At 42.5% G+C, this 23,572-nt stretch overlaps 1 protein-coding gene across 1 annotated transcript in view; it reads right to left on the reverse strand.

Annotated features, from left to right (window-relative positions):
• The window catches only part of gabrg3 (gamma-aminobutyric acid type A receptor subunit gamma3), a 136,535-nt gene that overhangs the window by 42,750 nt on the left and 70,213 nt on the right, over positions 1-23,572 (reverse strand). Inside the window, 1 exon segment of the mRNA XM_073851311.1 lies at positions 10,903-11,123. Within this exon segment, the coding sequence (XP_073707412.1) occupies positions 10,903-11,123 (221 nt within the window).

Raw genomic sequence — 23,572 nt, forward strand, 5'->3', positions numbered from 1 at the left:
TGTGCACCCCAGTCTGCTGTGATGATACATATGTATTTATAACGAGAAGTGCCAGAGGCACTTACTGTAATTCACATTACGGCTCTCATTAGTAATGTCTACAGTGGTGTAAGCACATTCTCTCTGTGGTGCTTTATTAAAAATGAAATAAAAAAATAAGGAAGACAGAAAGGAAACTGTGTGGTTTCAGATATGTTCTTCTTCTTAACATTATTGCAATTATTTACTGCATTTAAGCAATTTTCAACACAACAGGATAATTGTTAAATTATTTAAAGGACCACAAAAATAAACAGGCTCTATATACATTAAGTACCAGTGTTGGGGAAAGTTACTTTTAAAAGTAATGCATTATAATACTGTGTTAATCTATGAAAAAGTAACTAATTGCATTACTTAGTTATTTTTTATGGAAAGTAATACATGTTGACATATGTTACTTTTGTCACCTGGGCTTGGCTTATTTGATATTGATAACAAAAAATAAACAAAAGTTACATTTTTGGCAATTGTAAAGGCCCTTTCACAGTAAAAGTGAAATTTTGAAAAAAATAACTCAGACCTTTTGTTGTAAATTTAAAAGTAATGCCTTACTTTACAAGTTAAAAAGTAATCTGATTACATAATGCATTACCCCAACACTTAAGTATGAATAAAACAATTTGTTAAGTATTATAATAGATTCTTATAGTTAACAGATATATAAAATAAAATCTAAATAAATTACACTACCAGTCAAAAGTTTTTGAACAGTAAGATTTTTAAAGAGGTCTCTTCTGCTCACCAAGCCTGGATTTATTTGATCCAAAGTACAGTTAAAACAGTACAATTTTGAAATATTTTTACTATTTAAATAACTTCTTTCTATTTGAATATATTTTAAAATGTAATTTATTCCTGCCATTTTAAAGCTGATTTTTTTAGCATAATTACTTCAGTCACATGATCCTTCAGAAATTATTCTAATATTGATTTGCGGCAAAAAAACAAAACAAAAACAAAACTAATTAATCATTATTATTATGTTGAAAACAGCAGAGTGGATTTTTTCAGGTTTATTTGATGAATAGAAAGTTTGGAAGAACAGCTTTTATCTGAAAGAGAAATCTTTTGTAAAATTGACACTAAAGACTGGAGTATAGATGCAAAAAATATAGGTTTGATCACAGGAATATATTCAAATAGAAAGCAGTCATTTTAAATAGTAAACATATTTCACAATATTAATGCTTTTGCTGTATTTTGGATGAAATAAATGCAGGTTTGGTGATCAGAAGAGATTCTTTTTAAAACATTAAAAATCTTACTGTTCAAATTGAAATAAAAGCAAGAAATAAAGAAATGTTAAGTATGAGTGTTACAATTTGTTAAATGTTAATTCAAATAATTACAGAAAAAAATAGCTAATAACATTTTTGTTAAGTTCTTTTACCATGGTCACCAAGTCCCCATATGACAGAGGTCAATCTCCAAGCTAAATAATCAAAATAGTTTTTCTTGCATCAACAAGAGGTGGACAATGTTTTTATAGCTCAAGACAGGAGGCGAAGTCTTTCCTTAAATGGACTGTTTATTGCAGTTGCCTTTAGATTCATAAGTATTTTGTTTGAGCAAAATGTCAAGCCAGTATAAGAGGTTGTTGTGCAGTTCATTCACAGTGTGAATTGGCCCCTATAAAAGATTAACCAGAGGACTCAGCTGCAGCCCATGCAGGGTTTCCAAAGGTTTGTTCACAAGCCCCATTTGCAGCGGCCTGATAAATAATATATGACATCACAGGCAGTTTCTGCAGCTTCCTGGCCTAATTGTGGTCAAACCTAGCCTAGAGTCTTATTGAACAGATCCGTCACAAATGCCAAGCACTGGACCAAACTAGGCTAGTCGGATATGAACGAGTGTCATCACATCTCAACATCGCAGACACTGGAGTCACACCAGACCAGAAAGGCTGTCTCGCAGTAGAGCTCTAACTCAGAGGACAGGCGGATGTCACTAAGAGTTTGGGAAGAAGAGGATTTGCTAATCTTTGGTCACATTTTCAAAGCCTTTAATATTCCGATCAAAACACATACATCCCAGACCCATCACATATTATAAATATTATTTATCAGAACAGAACAGTGTGTTTTGCTGTCTTAGAGAATACATAGTGCCTTTGGCAGGGACTGCTGACTTTTTTTGCCGTAAATTTGTGACTGTGGACCTAAATTAATCCCAGCTTTTGATATTTCATCAAGGACTTTGAAAGACATGACCTAATCTGAAATAGAGCCGCATAAAAATGTCAACGTGACATCTGCTCAGTCTGGGTAACTGATTAAAGGCACTGGAAATCATATTTAGGAACAGAGGTTTTGGAACTTACAAAAAGGGGTGTAAAAAAAGTAGAGAAACTGTACAAAAGGAAATTATGTCCAAATTTTACTCAAAAGCCAAAGTATCTAGTCAAACATTAATGTGCAAACGAAATAGTTAATTACAAGCTGATAAAATTATATCACAGGCTGATTGTATGTGTTAGCATGTGTGTTAGCTAGACATATGTGACCCTGGACCACAAAACCAGTCTTAAGTAGCACGGGTATATTTGTAGCAATAGCCAAAAATACATTGTATGGGTCAAAATTATCGATTTTTCTTTTATGCCAAAAATCATCAGCATATTAAGTAAAGATCATGCTCCATGAAGATATTTTGTAAATTTTCTACCATAAATATATAAAACTTGATTTTTGATTGGTAATATGTATTGCTAAGAACTTCATTTGGACAACTTTTGAGGCGATTTTCTCAATATTTAGATTTTTTTGCACCCTCAGATTCCAGGTTTTCAAATAGTTGTATCTCAGACAAACATTGTCCTATTTTAACAAACAATATATCAATGGAAAGCTTATTTACAGATAACGTAAGAATCTCAATTTCGACGAATTTACACTCATGACTGGTTTTGTGGTCCAGGGTCACATATTACCTTAAAATTCAATTTCATTTTACTTTTTATCATTGTACACTTAAAAAATGATTTGCTGCTATGAATAAACATTTTAAAAAAAATTGACATCTTGGCATTTCCCTCCAGCTATCTTGCCTGTTGGGTTTAAATTGCTTGTGCATTCCTTTGCAAACACATGTTCTTTCCTTTTTTACAAATTCAGGAATAAGTCAAAATCTATACTCTCATAATCAGCTGCAGGCCACAGGTGCTATAAATAAGAATTTAACCTGTATTTAACCTAGAATCAGACATATTTAAACACACTTGAGGTCAAAATTTTACATCCCCACTTCAGAATCTGCAAAATGTTAATTATTTTACCAAAATAATAGGGATCATTCAAAATGCATATTATTGTTTATTTAGTACTGACCTGAATAAGATATTTCACTTAAAATATATTTACATATTGTCATGATCTGGGCTGTGGGGCTTCCCTCAGCCACCTGAGGTCGCTGTTTTCCCTTCCCTGCACTGCACTTCCCTAAATTGTACACTCCTGTCTAGTCATTAGCACTGATTACACTCACATCTCAGCAATTCCAGCGTTACGGACGTGACATTCAAGGTCAAAACCTGAAATATAAATCCTCATAAATTTTATTCTTTACCAATATATTGAACCATCTCTTTATATTTTTGAAACCCCTTAAAATAGAGTCCAGACATCAGAAAAGTTTCAGTCTAAAACCCTGTTTTATATTTTAAATGAGGGAAATACACATACGTTACGGACGTGACAAAAAAAGACTCGAGTTTCTGGGAGACAACATATTTTGTAAAATTTCTGCGATTTACAGTGCACAAACCAGAAGTAACAATATCTGCCGAATTGACAAGGGTTGGCTATTTACAAAACCTAAAACATCAATTTTGTTTAAATTTTCGCTTTTATGTTTCAGAGGAAAAATCAGCGTTACGGACGTGACATCTCTCCGTTACGGACGTGACCGTTCTGAAAGCGGAATTTATCCGACTATGGAAATGCGTATAGAATGCTTTAAAAACTTTAACTGAGACGTCTAATAGTAACTTATAGTAAGTAATAAACATTCGTTTAGGCCATTATTTAACTAATTAATGTATACAAAAATGAGACATTTTAATGTTTTTATTAATAAACTAATGTTTTCTTGTGAGCTGCCAGATGAAATTCACAGTGCTGACTCGCATCTCCACAGGCCTATACTGGATGTGGCTTTAGAGAGAAATAAAGCCTTCATATTACATAAACGGAGAGTGTTTAATTTCGTTTTTAATTGGTTCGTTCGTCATATCTCTTGTAGCCTATGTGAGACAGGCTGAGTTCTGGCTCTTTTTTGAGAAACGCTCCAGCCAGAGACAGACCGAGATGGCAGAAAGCGCATCCTGTCTGTCTTTATTTGTAAAAAATAAAATAAAAAATACAAATAATAAAATTAAAAGCTTACGTTAAATCAGGTGCGAACTGAATGTTTCATTATCAGAAAAAATGCTTTATCAGAAAAAAAAGTGATCACGCATGCACCTCCCTGTCATGCATGCGCATTAGTTTTCAGCACAAACCCTTAAATATCAGTAATAAATGAGGTTAATGCTAGAGTGGGGATCCGCATTAAAATAAATTTTCACAAGTCTACACCCGAGACAAACGCAGTTATAACCTGCAAATTGAAGGATATATTTGACGTTTTAAAATGATCTAATTGACCGATGCCGTTCCAATTCGTTGATCATTAGTTGCTGTTAATCAAGATTACGCATATGTCGCAGGCTCGCAGCATAAACTTGTTTTAATAAATCGCTTATGCATTAAATAATAAAGATACAAAACAGGTTATTAAATATGCTGAATATATTTTGTACAAATATTTATAAAATGTGAAAGCCTAATCTTCATTTTGCATCTGCATAAAATAGTGAATTATTTTTAACATGCAATGATACAAAATAAAACCAAACAAGATTTGTAATGAAGAAAAGAATATTTAGACAAATATGAGTGTTGAAACCCCACAGCACATCTCTTGCTCACTCAGCAGCATGCTCGCAGAACACGCAAAATCTTGCTCTATGCATGAATGCAGCGCAGATAGCGACACAAGTTATTTGAAATACATAAAATGTTTAAATAAGATAATACTGACAATGGAAATTATATGACATTTCAAATAGTTTTGACGATTTTTTCCCTTTAGTCCGCCTGTGCATTTCTGCACAGTAAATGCAGTCCATCTCCGCGCTGTTTTTAGTTGAGAACGCAATTTCTGAAATTTTAGAATGAATTAATTTCTAAAATGTTATGATAGAAAAAAACTCAAACAGGTCACAGTATAATAGAAATACACAGGCTATCGATCATCAACTTGTGTGCTGGCCTGGTTCTACGGGGGTGCTTGAGGGTGCGAAATCAAACGAAATCAATAGCACCCTCAGTTAAAGCTGTAATAATGTCATTTTATTGCAGATTTAGATAACAATCCAGTGAGTAATCATTAAAAAAATAAATTATTTTTCTGCTGTAAGCATTAAAACAATGTCCTACCATATTGTAACGCATCAAAGCAGTCAATTAGAGCGTTGCATCCTCGGCCGACTAGCCCAACTTTTTTACACCTCTGGTTGCTGGGCTTCAGGCCAATTTTCACGTCAAAGTTCAGAGGCGGACGGGCACCGGTTTTATCTGTTTTAGGTTTCTCCTTATTTTAATATTTTAGACATCCATAAATTATGGTGAAGAAAAAAATGCCGCGCTGGTGGAAACAATAGGAGACTTCACTTTTGCTTTCACTTTCGAGACCGGGCACGGACTGCAGCGCAGCTGGAACAGATCCTCGCTCAAGCACACAATATGCTGAAAATTGCCACAAAGGTAAATAAATAACACTGAATGTGTCGGGCCGGAAAGAGTAAAGCTTATTTAAATTATATATTAATAAACTAGTGTATTCTGAGTCAGTGTAACAAAAATCCTTTTTGGACGCGCCTTTAAAGAGAAATTTATCTTTTCGGATTACATAATGAGAGAGTTTTTGTTTTCTATTTGTTTTATTTCGTTAAGTAATAATTTAAAACTATTTTATACGTTTTTTTTAAGTGCACACAAATAAAAGTACACCCTTTACAGTACCGAATGATGTATTAACCTACTCTTACCTTTGTGAGCAAAATTGACAGATCATTTTAAATTGCTTCCACTGAAAAAAATGCACTGGCGCCCATGTCCTGCGTCTTCAGCTTCCACTGCACAAACTATTGGATATGCGCCTAATACCGCACATTTATCTCTAGGTTTAACGTTTAAACTAACATTGTTTTATACTTGAACTATTTCATATCTATAGATTTTATGCAAATCGTGATGATTTGAGTAGGCAAACTGATCAAATTAACAGACTGCAGTCTACCGCTGGGCGCTGTTCCTTAAAAATAATAATAATAAAATAAAATAAAAACTTATATTTTACGAACAAAAATGCTCCAAACGTTTTTTTTCTAAATTAAGTTAATAAAAAAACGAAAGTATAATCAATTTGCCATTACATACAAAAATGAAGTATTTTGATTTTAAAATAGCAACGCGCGCCATCAGTGTCGCGCCCTAATGTCGACTATGATGGTATAATGTTAGAGCACCCTCATTAATTTATGAAGCACCCTCAGTGATTTAGTTCTGGAACCGGGCCTGCTTGTGTGCCAGTATGCATATGAATTAATATGAAGCATCTGTAAGAGTCACGTCCGTAACGGTCACGTCCGTAACGCATTATTATGGCTGATAAGAGCAAAGAATTGAGATGGGCTGTTGATCATAATAAGCATGGCCATAAGTTGGCTTTGTACAGAAAGTTTCAAGTTAATTGCATTAGTAATTACTAAATTAAATAAACTTAATCTTTAAAACGTTACGGACGTGACACAACGCTGAAGCGTCCTGACGTCATAAATCTAGCCCTTATAAATCCAAAAATCATAGCTGTTTCGACAAAGTGAGTTTATTTACTTTTCATACAGGCCTCCATCTTTCTACAAAATACTTACTGTTGACACAATTAAAAAATATTCAGTCTTTAATCTCTCATTTGAAACCATGAAATACAGTCGAATGAAAATGTAATTTTACAATAGGTGCACCCATCATACGTGGTGGAAAAACATAGCAATTTCCTTCAAATTTCTATTAAAGCACGTTGATGCAGCTAAATACAGACCTAAATGCACAACTTAAACAGGGTTTTGTTCTTTTTGTATAAACTTAATTTTTTCATGGTAAGGTTGACATTTGCGTGGAATTGCTCATCTGTCCACAATTATCTGGTCTATAAGAACACTCATTTCCCACTACTCATCCTGGCTGCATTGTCTCCTGTACTGTCTTCGTGTGTCTTCAAGTCTGTCTGTGTTCCCGGATCCTGTTCTTGACCGTGTTTCAGTTCTGTTTATTTTGTATTATATTCAAGTTGTGTTGTGCCGTGTTGGCCTTTTGGTTTTGATTTGTTTGTGTTCTTTTGTGTTTTGTTTAAATTAAAAATACTTCCCTGCATTTTGGACCCTGACCCCATCTTTCACGTGACAGAATGCAGCCAGCATCGATGGGTCCAGCGGGGAGTAACTTTTTTTTTCTTTCTGAGGAGGCGGCGTCTTTTGAGGCGGCGTCGGCCGCTCGGTTTGAGGAGGTTATCTACCGCCAACTGGCCGAGATGGAGGCCTGTAGGGCCGAGTCGGCGCGACGGCGTTCCCGCTTTGCGGTGGGGGCGGAGTGGCTCTTCCGTGGGAAGGCGGAAGTGTCCGTGGTCTCTGTTCCGGACGCGGCGGTGACCACTCTCTCTGTTCCGGACGCGGCGATGACCGCGCTCTCTGTTCCGGACGCGGCGGTGACCGCTCTCTCTGTTCCTGACGCGGCGGTGACCGCTCTGTTCCGGACGCGGCGGTGACCGCTCTCTCTGTTCCTGACGCGGCGGTGACCGCGCTCTCTGTTCCGGACGCGGCGGTGACCGCGCTCTCTGTTCCGGACGCGGCTGTGACCGCGCTCTCTGTTCCGGACGCGGCGGTGACCGCTCTCTCTGTTCCTGACGCGGCGGTGACCGCGCTCTCTGTTTCGGACGCGGCGGTGACCGCGCTCTCTGTTCCGGACGCGGCGGTGACCGCTCTCTCTGTTCCTGACGCGGCGGTGACCGCTCTCTCTGTTCCTGACGCGGCGGTGACCGCTCTCTCTGTTCCTGACGCGGCGGTGGCCGTTCTCTCTGTTCCTGACGCGGCGGTGACCGCTCTCTCTGTTCCTGACGCGGCGGTGACCGCTCTCTCTGTTCCTGACGCGGCGGTGACCGCTCTCTCTGTTCCTGACGCGGCGGTGACCGCTCTCTCTGTTCCGGACGCGGCGGTGACCGCGCTCTCTATTCCGGACGCGGCGGTCACCGCGCTCTCTGTTCCTGACGCGGCGGTGACCGCTCTCTCTGTTCCGGACGCGGCGGTGACCGCTCTCTCTGTTCCGGACGCGGCGGTGACCGCGCTCTCTGTTCCTGACGCGGCGGTGACCGCGCTCTCTGTTCCTGACGCGGCGGTGACCGCTCTCTCTGTTCCGGACGCGGCGGTGACCGCTCTCTCTGTTCCGGACGCGGCGGTGACCGCTCTCTCTGTTCCGGACGCGCCGGTGCCCGCTCTCTCTGTTCCTGACGCGCCGGTGACCGCGCTCTCTGTTCCGGACGCGCCGGTGACCGCTCTCTCTGTTCCTGACGCGCCGGTGACCGCGCTCTCTGTTCTGGACGCGCCGGTGAGCGCGCTCTCTGTTCCTGTTCCCCTGGCTGCAGGGCCAACTCGCATTCCTCTGGCTGCGGGGCCCGCAGACATTCCACTGGCGGCCAGGCCAGCTCTTGTTCCATTGGCGGTGAGGCCAGCTCACGTTCCACTGGCGGCGAGGTCAGCTCACGTTCCTCTGGCGGCAGTGTCCACTCACGTTCCTCCGCTGCACGGGCCTGGCCCGCCATCCCTCCCCCTGATGCACCTTCCACCGTTCCTCCTCCCTCCAGATTTTTTTGTTTTGTTTTGGGAACGTCTGGAAGCCGTTCCCTTGAGAGGGGGTACTGTCATGATCTGGGCTGTGGGGCTTCCCTCAGCCACCTGAGGTCGCTGTTTTCCCTTCCCTGCACTGCACTTCCCTAAATTGTACACTCCTGTCTAGTCATTAGCACTGATTACACTCACATCTGTCCACAATTATCTGGTCTATAAGAACACTCATTTCCCACTACTCATCCTGGCTGCATTGTCTCCTGTACTGTCTTCGTGTGTCTTCAAGTCTGTCTGTGTTCCCGGATCCTGTTCTTGACCGTGTTTCAGTTCTGTTTATTTTGTATTATATTCAAGTTGTGTTGTGCCGTGTTGGCCTTTTGGTTTTGATTTGTTTGTGTTCTTTTGTGTTTTGTTTAAATTAAAAATACTTCCCTGCATTTTGGACCCTGACCCCATCTTTCACGTGACACATATAGTCCACAAGAGAAACCCGCTGTTCTTCAGAAAAATCCTTAAGGGTTTCACAAATTCTTTGGTTTCCCAGCATTTTTGTGTATTTGAACCCTTTCAAACAATGACTTTCCATCTTTTGACACGGAGGACAACTGAGGGACTCATATGCAACTATTACAGAAGGTTTAAATGATCACTGATGCTCTAGAATGAAAAAAATATGCATTAAGAGCCAGGGGGTTCTGTTCAAAAGTTTTCACCCCTGCATGTTTTTTTTTCTTCTGGAGCATCAGTGAGCGTTTGAACCTTCTGTAATAGTTGCATATGAGTCCCTCAGTTGTCCTCAGTATAAAAAGTTGAATCTTGAAAATCATACAGTCATTGTTGGAAAGGGTTCAAATACACAAATATGCTGAAAAGCCAAATCATTTGTGAGACATGAAGAACAGCAGGGACAAACAAGGGACTATCTATCAATTATATTATAACAAAAAAACACAGCTGTGGATCATTCAAGTAAGAACACAGTATTAAGAATCACGGGGATGTAAACTTCATTTTTAAAAATTCAACTATTATTTTCTCTTGTGGACTATATGTAAACATCTTTTTACATGAAATATCTTTTTACAATTACATGCATTTTGTATGATCCCTCTTGTTTTGGTAAAATAATTAACATTTTGCAGATTCTGAAAGGGGGGTGTAAACTTTTGACCCTAATACTATGTACTTTTTACTCCTTACAGTTTCATTTATACAAAGTATAATTTTCAGTATATAAAATTATATATATTTATTTATATATTTTATAACTATTCAGCTTCAATAGTACTGACTGACAAAATAATACTTCAGTATTACACAGAATCACCCAAGTGCTTTAACCCCTGCTGCAAGAAATTGAAAGAAACCTGAAATTAGACCACTGACCTAGTGACTGCTTTATTACATTCTGTTTTGCAAATAGTTTTCCCTTGTACCTTTCATACATTGCTGTTATGACCTTGTCAAATGCTTGTAAGTCGTAAAAATCTACTTGTTTTCTTCTTGTGGCCTTGTCGGGGTGATTCTTATTTGAATTGACAAGACTGAGAGTAGTTTGCGTTCAGCAAACAAAATTTCCCTTTTTTGACTTTTCATCTTGCAATGATGAAAAGTAGTGAATAAATAAATTTTCAATAAAGTCTCTGATGTAGTGATTCACATTAACAGTGTTATATTTCAGAGTCAAGAAAATGCTTCTTGACTTTTTATTTCAAATTTCTAAGAAAACGGTGCACATTCTGTGTGCTCAAGTACCATAATTATAGAAAGCAACTGATTGCCATGTTGCTAAAAGATATTTTCCTTTTTTCCCCATTTATTGGTTAGTTTAAGTAAAAACACTTAACCATAAATAACATTTTATTTGTATTCATTTCATTTCACTATCAATTATCAGATGAAAAAAAATGGCTTACCTTAAAGTGTAAAGTATTTTCCCATCATTCCATATTCTGAGGAGCTGATTTGGTGTAGTAATCCAATGTGCATCTGCATTCTTGGAATTTCTAAAGATGGTGTCTGGTAGCCAAATGAGTCCAACCATATTACTGTTCAAAGTCAATATTTTCATAGTGCTGTTATATCTGAGCCGGCTGTCTGTCCACGTCTGCGCAAAAATAATGTCAATCTGGTATTCCTGTGGGAGAAAAAAAAGTCATGTATTAATAAAAATGAATAACATATTAACTAAATAATACGTTATAGCTACAATAGTGGTCACTTCTGAACCATAAATGCCCGTGTATCAGGGTCAGAAATTAACAAGGGCTAGTGGCAAAATTGCCACCAAAATTAACAAAAATGCCATAAAAAGGGGGTGGGGGGATGCCCCAGCACAATTTAACAATGCATTACAGCTAATTTTTGCATAACTTGCGCTAGACTAGACATCATGGACCGACATGTTTGTCTATAAAGCCAGATATGTGATGTGCCCAAAATGCAGACACAAAACAAAAATAATTGCTCTCACAAATGTAAAAAATGCCCCTGGAAACCATTTCCAGGGGGCAAATATTGCTCCTTAATAAAAAAGTTAATTTCTGACCCTGCTGTGTATCTATTATTGTTGATTGCTATTTAATATAAAACCCATACTAATAAATCCTGGACTTAATGGTCTTCTTTAGCACTCTTAACACAATCCCGCTGTGATTTTTTCCTAAACAGCTTCGATGAGTGGAAACACAGAGCCTTACAGCAGCAGCCACAATTCATAGAATCAGCTCTTAAATTAATGCCAGAATTATTCAGTATTCAGTGATGGAGCGTCGCTGATCCCACTGCGGTTTGGATGGAGGTCAAAGTCAGCTTTGAGATACTTTAACAAGGATTATGAGGTTCTGGCATTGTAGAAGCTGGCAGCAGGAGCCACAGGAATTGAATGTGGGGAGAGACACATAATCACACCTCATGGTCCACAAACTTTCAGGGATTTCTTTGGCTTTATAAGTCATCCTAGCAGCTGTACAGATCCCCCCAAAGTTTGCTGGATACTTGCATACGTGATTACATCTTCCATCTGACCCATGCAACCTGTGAGGAAAAATGCGTATGATTTAAAGCCATCTGATATATTTTTAGTAGTGTGTTTTGGGAGCAGGAGGTCTTGATTTACTGTACAGGAGACATTTAGAGGACGGATCCTTTTAACACAGCTAAAAGGGACGAAGCAACAACAATTAAACCAAAAGCGAGCGAGGCCAGAGTTTGCTGTAAGCTCAACAGCTGTTTCATAAATGCTCTTTGCCCTTACAGTCTGAATTAGCCTGCAAAAAGGGGTAATTTTGAAATCAGATCATACCATTATTACATTAATTATGGTACATTGAATCTTATGCTTGAAAAAAAAATAAAATGAATAAAAATCCCTGGAGATAATTTTTTCGTTTTTTACTGTCAGAGCGATTGCTCATAATGGGGGTTCACCTAATGGAGAATATGCATTTAATATGCAGTCTAACTGAATGTTATTTAGATGTAAATGTTTCCTGGGTTATATACAGGTAAATATAACCATAACGCAGAATTTCTGAATACAGAAGTTTGACAGGGTCTCTGAGGTGTAAGAGTCACAGCATCTGAAATGGTGCATAAATAGCTCAGAATCAATTTCCATTTCAAACATTTGCCACGATTAGAACGATTCTGTGGGAGCAGTCCAATCAAAATATGTGCCTATGCATCAGTGTGCGTATGTGAAAAAGACCCATCTTCTTTGGAGTGATTTGAGGTAGGAAGACTAATGGCCTCATTATCTATTCCAGCTTTGATGTCTGAATCCAGCCCTATAAACGTCCAGCTAATTTACTCCAGCCGTTTCAACCGGCCAGCCTTGAAGTGCACTGACCCCACAAAAGTCTGCACAAACCGCCACACAGAGCTGATCAATGTGGCCTGCGCTAACTCAGTAAATGATCCATGAGCAAGATAAATGTGGGCATCTGTGCGCTACATGACAAAGACTTCCTTAAAATGTCACTGTATACTAAACTCAAAGTAATGACTTTATACTTGTTAGAATACATTCAAAAAGAGCTCTGAATGTCTTAATGCTTTCAAACAGAGATCAGAAGACCCCCAAGGGGTCAAAAGATGGTGCTTAACAGAAAAAAAAACAGTTTCCTTTCCACACAGAAAGTACTCTCATAGCTTCATAACATTACGGTTGAAACACTAATGTAACATAGACTATTTTTACAATGTCCTTACTACCTTTCAGGTCCTAGGACGTTTCAGCATTGCTGTCCATGAAGGGTCAGAAAGCTGTCGGATTTCATCAAAAATATCTTAATTTGCATTCCGAAGATGAACAAAAGTCTTACAGGTTTGATACGTCTTGAGGGAAAGTAATTAATGACAGATTTTTCATTTTTGGGTGAACTAAGCCTTTAATATTTGATGCACTGCAAAAAAAATTGCTTTTCTTACTTAGATATTTTGTCTTGGAACCGGGACGTTACATATGGGAACTCACTTGAGAGACCAATCATCTCTGAGCCTTATTCAAAAGGCCAATGAAAATTGGCGAGTGGTTTTTGCATGCCAAGCCACGCCCCCGTACATACGGGTATATAAGATGGCGGCGTGCAACCACTCATTCAGGTTTTTGCTGAGGAGCCGGATCGAGCCGGCGTCAGCGTGACGTCAGGCCGTGGCAGGGGATGTAACGTCTCTGTTCCCTCCTTCAGGGAACGAGGGTTACCTACGTAACCTAGACGTTCCCCTTCAGTTGTTTCACTACAACGTTACATATGGGAACAGACCCATGGAACAGGCCACGAGCCGGACGCCGCGTTACGCACAACCCACATGCTGACAGGCGGACGTGTCAACAGATGGACATTGCAACGTAACCTTCCCAACGCCCTGAGGACCGGTAGGGGGGGCCCCACAGGGATGCCAGATGTACTGAAGCAGAGGTTGGGGGGGCAGAGCACGTGAGATCTTAACATGTGGAATAAAGGTAATTCAATATATCTATAACTTGAGGGATATACGAGGGAAACAGAGGCCTCAGGCTGACCACTGGAAAAATACTGAGACATGTTGCCACAACCTGCGGGGCGAAGGAGACCCGGCAGGAGCACAGTCAGGAACTACTCCGCATCTAGGCCTGACTGCGGGGCATGGAGGACCCAGAGTTCGCTGAAGGGAACATACTGGAATAGCGCACAGATCCTGTAGGAATGGCGCAGCAAGCCGACACCAGCCGTTCTCCCGCTCAGCTGATGTCTAAGTTAAGACACGGGAGGACACGGCCTCTATGCGAAGGTTGTAGAACCTGGCGAAGGTATTAGGTGTCGCCCAGCCCGCAGCTCTACAGATATCTGCTAGTGAGGCACCATGAGCCAACGCATAGGAAGAGGCAACACTCCGAGTGGAGTGGGCACGGACACCTAAGGGGCATGGCTCTCCCTGATATAAGTATGACAGGGAGACGGCATCAACCACCCAATGAGCCAACCTCTGTTTGGAGACAGCATTCCCTTTCTGCTGACCTCCAAAGCAGACAAAGAGCTGCTCGGTGCGTCTGAAGTGCCGAGTGCGGTCCACGTATATGCGTAGGGCGCGAACTGGACACAGCAGCGCAGAAGCTGGGTCTGCCTCCTCCAAGGGCAGAGCTTGCAGGTTCACCACCTGATCGCAGAAAGGCGTGGTGGAAACCTTGGGCACATAACCGGGCCGGGGTCTCAGGATGACGTGAGAATCGCCGGGCCCGAACTCCAGGCACGTTTTGTCGAAAGAGAAAGCTTGTAGGTCCCCTACCCTCTTAATGGAGGCCAGAGCAATCAGGAGCGCTGTCTTTAGTGACAGAAATTTAAGCTCAACTGATGCAAGAGGCTCAAATGGGGCTTCCCGTAGGCCCTGAAGGGCGACGGAGAGATCCCAAGAAGGTACGAGGTGCGGTCTGGGAGGATTAATCCTTCTCGCACCTCTCAGGAACCTCACGATGAGTTGGTGCTTACCTAGAGATGTTCCATCTACTGCATCGTGATACGCTGCTATGGCAGCAACGAGTGATGGTTTCTATCACGGCCTGTGGAAGGCCGGTGAGGTCTGACGCGTCCTGTCCAGGAGCCAGACGTGCAGGTTCCAAAGGTCGGGGCGCGAGTGCCAAATTGTGCCCATCCCCTGAGAGAGAAGGTCTTTCCTCAAGGGGATCTTCCAGGGAGGGGCTGCCGCGAGGGAAATGAGTTCTGGAAACCAGGTCCGGGTGGGCCAATGTGGCGCAACCAACAGAACCTGCTCCTCGTGGGCCGGGTCGGGCCGATATTTCCTGCCACTATCTTCGGGCCGGGCCGGGCTGGGCGGGGCCATGATCAAGCATTTGTGTGTGTGTGTGTGTTTTTTTTTTTAAATCATTACTTAATTAGCCTAATTGGGTGGAGAGCTATGACATAATTATAAATATTATACGAATATTTTAGCAAAGTCGGCCTGAGCAACACGTGTAGGTCTACAAAGTTGCGCAATTTGCAATCATGCGCAGCAACGCTCTAGCTCCCGTGACAGCGTCTCCTCCACTGGCACACATAACACCGGGCCAGCTGTGCTGTATTGTGTATGTGTATAGCTTAAGTGCAACATGGAGCTTGAAGACGTACAGAAAAAAAATTAAAACGGGGGAATTAACTTTGAGCAAGTTTGGAGGAAAGTCGGAGGTATGGAAACATTTTCAACAAGTCGCGGGCAGTGACAACATATGTGTCGATCCATTCTGAATAAACAAACAATGCAGTTTGCATGCTTCGTCCTTGTTGCATTTTTCATTAAGATGAATCTAAACTAATTTCTGTAGTTCAAACAACTTAGAATTGTAGTTGAGAACTTCTGTTATAACGGCTCACGTATTAAATAGTCGGGTTTAAATAATTAAAGTTAATGTGTCGGACCGGGTCGGGCTCGGACACAAGGTGCACGGACTCGGGTAGGATCGGTTTTCATTTTTTGGGCCCGATCTAAGCTCTAGTTTGCCGTGAGAGCTGATCGGCTGCACGGTTGAGTTCCCCGAGTATGTGAATGGCACATAGCGATTTCAGCCACGTTTGACTCCAAAGGAGCAGACGGCGGGCGAGTTGTGACATGCGACGGGAACGGAGACCGCCCTCGTGATTGATGTAAGCCACAGTCGCAGTGCTGTCAGGTGCGGACAAGCACGTGCTTCTGACGCAACATCGGTCGGAAGCGACGAAGGGCCAGAAGCACAGCCAACAACTCGAGGCAATTGATATGCCACTGCAGTCGAGGTCCTGTCCAGGAGCCCGATGCTGCTTGCCCGTTGCATACAGCACCCCAACCCGTGGTGGAGGCATCCGTGTAAACCACGACATGCCTGGACACCTGTCCTAGAGGCACTCTGGCCCATAGGAAGGCAGGGTCTGACCACGGGCTGAATAGGTGGCGACACTGCAGGGAAACGCCAATCCGGAGTGTGTCACGGTGCCATGCCCGTCTCGGGACTCGGTCGTGTAACCAGCGCTGAAGTGGTCTCATATGAAGCAAGCCCAGCGGCGTAACCGCGGCTGCAGCTGCCATATGCCCCAGGAGCCTCTGAAATGTTTTGAGAGGAACCACTGTCTTGTGTCTGAATAATTCCAGACACTTCAGCACTGACTGCGTGCGCTCGTTGGCGAGGCGGGCTGTCTTGTTGACCGAGTCCAGCTCCACACCGAGGAAAGAGATCCTCTGCACTGGGGAGAGTTTGCTCTTTTCTCGGTTGACCTGAAGGCCCAGATGGCTGAGGTGCTGAAGCACAAGGTCCCTCTGTTCGCACAACGCATCTCGCGAGTGGGCTATGAAAAGCCAGTCGTCGAGATAGTTGAGGATACGAAAGCCTGTCTGCCAAAGAGGGGACAGGGCTGCCTCCGCGACCTTGGCGAAGACGCAGGGAGAGAGGGACAGGCCAAATGGGAGCACTTTGTACTGATACGCTCGACCCTCGAAAGCAAACCGAAGAAAGGGTCTGTGTCGAGGAAGAATCGAGATGTGAAAGGTCCTTCAGGTCGATGGCTGCAAACCAATCCTGGGGACGGATGCATGTTAGCATACGTTTCGTCGTGAGCATCTTGAACCGCAGCCTGAGAAGGGACCGATTCAAGACTCTGAGGTCCAGGATGGGTCTTAGCCCACCGCTCTTTTAGGGCACGATGAAGTAGGGACTGTAAAACCCTGACCCTGACCAGAAGGATAAACGTCCTGGAGAAAAGTCTGGCTGCGTAGAGCAGCGCTTACCTTCTTCCCCGGTTCCCGCGCTGGCGACATGGTGGGGCTCCGAGTACAATTCCAAGGAAGCGAAGTGCTGCTCTGGAAGGGAGCTCGGGGCCGGAACCCAGGAGGTGAGAAAATTGGCTCTTTTTGTGATTTTGTGGGTACCAGCGATGTTACATGAGTGCACAGTGACTCCCGGCCCTCCACCGGGAGCGGGAACGCAGATGTAGTCGTTCCCAGAAGAGCGATCTTCTCCACCTCCGGGTCAGGGACGCTTCATAGCTCGTCTGCGGGTGTTCTTAGCCGGTCCCTGGGTCACGGGCGGCGTCCCTCTCCCACGGGAAGCTCGACGGAGCTGGTGTTTTAGGAGCCGCGGGGGGGCGCCCTCGGCGACGGGCAGGCGGAGGCGGGGGGCCAGGCGGCAGGATGGTGGCTTCGCAGCGGGGCAAGATGTGTTTTATGGCCTCCGTCTGCTTCTGGACCGTCGAGAACTGCTGGGCGAAGTCCTCAACGGTGTCGCCGAATAGGCCACCCTGGGAGATGGGAGCGTCGAGAAAGCGTGCTTTGTCGGTGTCTGCCATCTGGCCCAGGGTCAGCCATAGGTGTCGCTCCTGGACCACCATGGTGGACATCACCTGGCCAAGGGAACGCGCCGTGACCTTCGTCGCCCGTAGCCCCTTGGTCAGGACCACTCTCGTGCAGGTGTTTAAGCGCTTGGGCCTGATAAACTTGGAGGGTGGCGATAGCATGCAGGGCGGTGGCAGCCTGGCCAGTAGCATGGTAGGCGCGGTCTGCCAGGGTGGAAGAAAGTTTGCACGCCCTGGAGGGGAGATGTGGACGGTCCCGCCAGGTGGCAGCGCCCCACGGGCATAAGTGCACCGCAACGGCGCGCTCGACCTGTGGAACCGCCACATAGCCCCGGGCTGCCCCGCCGTCGAGAGTGCACCTCCGGGAAGAATAGCACCGGGGGAGAGTGTGGCGGTGCCGTCGGTGCCCTCCCCAGGAACCAGTCGTCCAGCCTCGAGGGATCGGCCGGAGGCTCTTTGGGGACCTCAAGGCCGATACCCCTGGCGGCTCGGAGGAGCATAGCCGAAAGTTCGGCGTCGGCCTCCGACGGGGTAGCGACCGCGGAGGGGCGCTGCACCGCCGGGGCATCCGCCTCACCGTCCGACTCTCCCTCTGACGCTGCGATGGACATCTCATCCTCTGCTGGAGCACCGAAGGAGACGCTCAGCCCGGCGGGCGGGGAAGCGTACTGCTGCGGGAACTCGACGGGGCCACGCTGAGATACAGAAGACCGCGGGGCTTTCTGGGCCGGCAGTACATTCTGTACAGTAACTTGAATGTCCCCCCCGCGTCTCACTGCGGCAGCCGAAAAGCATTGACGGCTCAACGACTTACCGTGGGAGGAAGGCGGGGGGAGCCGGCTCGCGAACGAGCGGCGGGACTTCAACGTGGACATCGACATGCGCTCGCAATGTGGGCATGAACCATCCGTGAACGCCGCCTCAGCGTGCTCAAAGCCTAAACACGTGAGGCAGAGTTCATGTCCGTCCGCTGAGGTGAGGAAACTACCGCACGGCCGGAAAGCCATTCTGAAAAGAACGTCTTAACAGCCGTGAGAAATTCGCTCTTTTGTGATCCTGGTTTGCCGAGGGAGGAGCCGCGGGGCGGCTGTGCACTCGTCGGGGCTGCTCGCTTGTTGCAAATGCAGTTAGAACAGCAGCCCGCAGGATCATGCCGGCAGCTGCCAAACAATGCTCTTAGATCACGCTTTTAGTGGTTTGGCAGCACGCCAGCGGAGAGCGAGCGTGAACTCTAGAAGAACTCTTTCTCGTATTAGAATCTTGAATGCTGAAGGCTCGAACATGAAGGCTCTGAAGCAAAAATCTGAATGAGTGGTTGCACGCCGCCATCTTATATACCCGTATGTACGGGGGCGTGGCTTGGCATGCAAATACCACTCACCAATTTTCATTGGCCTTTTGAATAAGGCTCAGAGATGATTGGTCTCTCAAGCGAGTTCCCATATGTAACGTCGTAGTGAAACGACTGAAGGGGAACTAAAAATTCTTAAATCAAGAAGGATTTTCTAGACAAGTAAAAATTATTTTCTTGTTTTCAGAAAAAACAAGTCAAAATTAAGTGAGTTTTTGCTTAGAACAAGCAAAATAATCTGCCAATGGGGTAAGCAAAAAAAATCTTATTTCAAACAGAAAACAAGATTATTTTTCTTACCCCACTGGCAGATTATTTTGCTTGTTTCAAGCAAAAATGCATTTAATTTTGACTCATTTTTTTTCTGAAAACAAGAAAATAATTTTTTACTAATCTAGAAAATCCTTCCTGATTTAAGAATTTTTAGATATTTTAGCTGGAAACAAGACAAAAAAAATCTAAGTAAGAAAAGCATTTTTTGCAGTGTTTAATATTGTATTACACTTCATTCCACTGTTTTAAAGGAAATAGTCATGAGATTATTACTGCATTCTGTTAAGAGACATTTCTTATTTCTCGGTACATGCAATGTGCATACTTTAAAGAAGAGTTTATATTTGTACTAGTGGTGGGCATAGATTATTTTTTTTAATCTAGATTAATCTCACTGTAATCTTGGAATCTAGATTAATCTAGATTAAAATGGCTAATTTGAATTCTGCCGAAGGCATTCAGAATATGTGTGCTACCCAAATAATGACTAAAAGTAAGTCTTTGAGAACGGGTTTCTCAAGCCAGGTGGTGGATAAGACCAGGGGCTCATCTCCTGTTTCCAAAAGGCATCACAAACTTCTTGACAATTGCATTTACAACACAATTAACTATACAAACTTGTGTAACCAACTATTCCTACACTGCATGTACTTCTGCGTAAAAGGCAGCGCGACGTGCACGTTGCAGTTAAATACACAGACGCGCACGGGCATGGATATCTGCGTGCATAGTCTTCTGTTAAACTGTGTTGCTTTTAGAAGCGTCAGTTCAGTTGTTGCATATAGTTTAATGTCTTTATTTCGGGATTATCAAAGTAAATTATAACTCACGCACGTGCCCCTGTAAAAAGGGTCTAGCAACTCCCCTGCCCTGAAGCAAACCCGGCGGCTTTATAGCTGCATCCATGTTAGCACGTCTCGTTTGATGTGGTAATTTCACAGTAGGCATACACACAGGTTCGAAGACTCGTTCTCGCCCCCTACAGTGCAATTCGGCTAGGTATACATCCGCGCTAAAATATCAAGGTGAAAGTCATCATAGCTTGCGTAGTATAGACAGAGCTCCCAACCCAACTTTGAGAATAGATTAACGGCCCACCACTAATTTGTACTGTATCTTTCTGGAGAGTTTCCTAACGCGTTTGTTGCCTTCAGCTTGCTCACTGGGGGATGTAAGGCAATATTCTCTGTAAAGCTGCTTTGGAACAGTATTTATTGTGAAAAGCGCTATAAAATTATTCTCTTCGGTATATAATCTAACATTGCTCTAACAGTTGGTCGGAAAAAAAAAAGATACACTGCCAACTTAATACATACTTAATTGTTTTGGCTTTAGGACAATGTCAGGACAGACAATTATTTTATTTTACAAACACAACATGTGTTTTAATTAACACAACTACTATTCCGCACATAGTTCATGTAAATGCATTTGCATAGGACAATATGAGTCTATATTGCATTCTATTTTATGAATGGGCTGGATTATCATATTTAGGGGCCCTTGACATCAAAATCTTTGTCTTAGCGGCTCTAAACTGATTGTCCCACTTCATAATTAATGATGCTTGTCACCCTCCAACCCCACGTATCTGTGCCAACCTGACAGTCATTTGACCTTTTGCTATCTCTCCCCAAAGGTGGGTCTCTTCATTATATATACCAGTCTCATTTATCACAAGTCAGTGGGCATGAGAGCCGTCAGGCCATAATTGTGACCTTTTGTTCTAGAAGCCAAAAGGAGTTCAGAGGTAGGCGGAAAAGAACATCACTTCAGGTCTAATCGCCGTCCAAGTGAAAATGTGTTGAGCGTCAGAATAAACAGAACTAATGTGTGGTGATTCTATTACATCTGAACAAAACCTTTGCACAGATGGTAAACAATAGAGAGTCTGTTTGTTCAAAGATGCCTAAAGTCAAACTGTTGCCATTTTATAAGCCACAAAGTAAAATTAAGCATTAACTTTGCTCTTTTGAAAAGAATAATTATGAATGATCCCATATAACCAAATGAGTGCAAACATTTTCTTGTTGTTTGAGAGTTCCAGACTGTCACAGTCTGTGTGCTGCTAGACAATCTGTTATATTAATTAGGTTTTGGAGTGCTGCTTCAAAGCTGCGGGCAAGCATCAAACGCTGGAAGAAAAAAAAAAAACCCTGAATGTTTTACAGTATTGAGTGTGCACTCTAAATCACAAAGCTGATGCCGATGCTGGAGAGATTCACTGAAGAAGCTCTACTGGTGTGATAAACAAGGTATTGCATCGCCAAAACATTAGTAAACATGACACACAATAAAAGTAGAATGCAAAGTTATCGTACTATGTTGTATATAAGTGTGTAAACATGTTGCAGAATGGATGGTGGACTGTGGCAACAGGTTTGTTTGTGTCCCACCAGACATCTTTAACGCAAGGCAAGCCCTCACATACCTTACTAGGTCGCACATTTACACAGCAGGTTTGGCAGTTTGTGGGTTTCCACTGAAATAATTTTGTTAATAACAGTCTGCCATAGTTTGATTCCACCAGACTTGTTTTTGTCTGGATAATCCGTAGGGACGGCTGTGGAAATGGTAATGTGTGGAGAATGCATATAAAATCAAGGTTCCTGCTTTGTGGTACACTGCAATGGGAAGACTTATTTAATGAATAAGAAATGAAACAACTAATTCTCCCTATCCTTAGAGGTCCTGACAGACACATTTATGTCAGTGATTGTATGCCAACACATTCATTAGCTGCTGGCTTTGTTGTAGGGGTTGATTCAAAGGATAATAACTATTGTGTACAATTGCATTTCAGTAGGAACAATGGCGATTGCTATAGATCTGCTATTGCAGTGTGCTATTATTATTTGCGTTGAAAGATTAGTTCACTGCTGAATTAAAATTTCCTGATAATTTACTCACCCAATGTCTGTCTTTCTTCCGTCAAAAAGAAACTAAATTTTTAAGGAAAACATTCCAGGTTTTTTTTACTATATAGTGGGGATCAAATTTCCTTTAATGCAGACTCTACACAATCCCAGCTGAGGAATAAAGGTCTAGTGAAACAATCAACCATTTTGTAAAAATAAATTACATATCTTTCACCCACAAATGCTCATCTTGCACTAGCTCTGCAATTATGCATTGCATAATCACATTGGAAAGGTCATGCACGGTTAGTTCTTTGTCTGTGTACTTCAGTTAAAAAAGGTAGGTGAAAAAATCCATCTAATTTTCTCCTCCAACATTCAAAATCATCTCACGTAATTGTTTTAGCTTTTTTATTTGTAAAGGGCATTTGACTGTCTTTACACATTCACTTTGTAAACACTGGGTTGGTGCTTCACGAGTGACAAGCATTTGTGGTTAAAAAGTATATATTTTTTTTTATTTTTTTTAGAAAATGACTGATCGTTTCGCTAGATAATACCATTAAACCTCGGCTGGGATCATGTAGAGCCCTTTAAAGCTGCACTGAAGCTGTAATTTGGACATTCAACCCTCTGATCCCCATTAAAATCCACTATACAAAGAAAAATCCTGGAACATTTTCCTCAAATTTCCTTAATTTCTTTTCTAATTTAGATTCTGAAGTGTACTAATCTTTTAAATGTCAATGCAAAATGTAACAATTCATCAAAACTTATACTTTGTGTTTCACAAAACAAATAACAATAACAGCAAATGTGGTTAGGAATGACATGAGGTTGAGAAAATAATAGCAGAATTTTCATTTTTGGGTGAACTCTTCTTTTAAGTGGGCATCTGAATTGCTTCATTTTTATGGTAGTCCCATAAGGTTCAATCATTTTTATCAGAAATGACCACAGTTTACATCAGTATTGTTAACTGTTACCTAAAATACATAACCCTGGCATTGTCAGCTCTCAAAGAACATATAATCTGAAAGCTTCATTCAAACATATTCTCTGAAAGTATTTCAGAGTGGAAATATTTTCAGATGTAATTTCTGAAGGACTAGTAGGAATATCATTCATTACAGTAAATTGTCTGGCCCAGGCTCTTGTGAGTAAGGAATCATTTTCTGCTCCGGTTCCTGTCGTGTCCACAAATGACCTGCATACAGATTAGTGATTTCCCTGGGTCTCTCAGCTGTTGAGATCAGAATGAGTGAGTTAATTCCACCACACCTGACAGGCACATCACGCCATTTGT

Source organism: Garra rufa, chromosome 12 (assembly GCF_049309525.1).
Source record: "Garra rufa chromosome 12, GarRuf1.0, whole genome shotgun sequence".
NCBI classification, from domain to species: domain Eukaryota; kingdom Metazoa; phylum Chordata; class Actinopteri; order Cypriniformes; family Cyprinidae; genus Garra; species Garra rufa.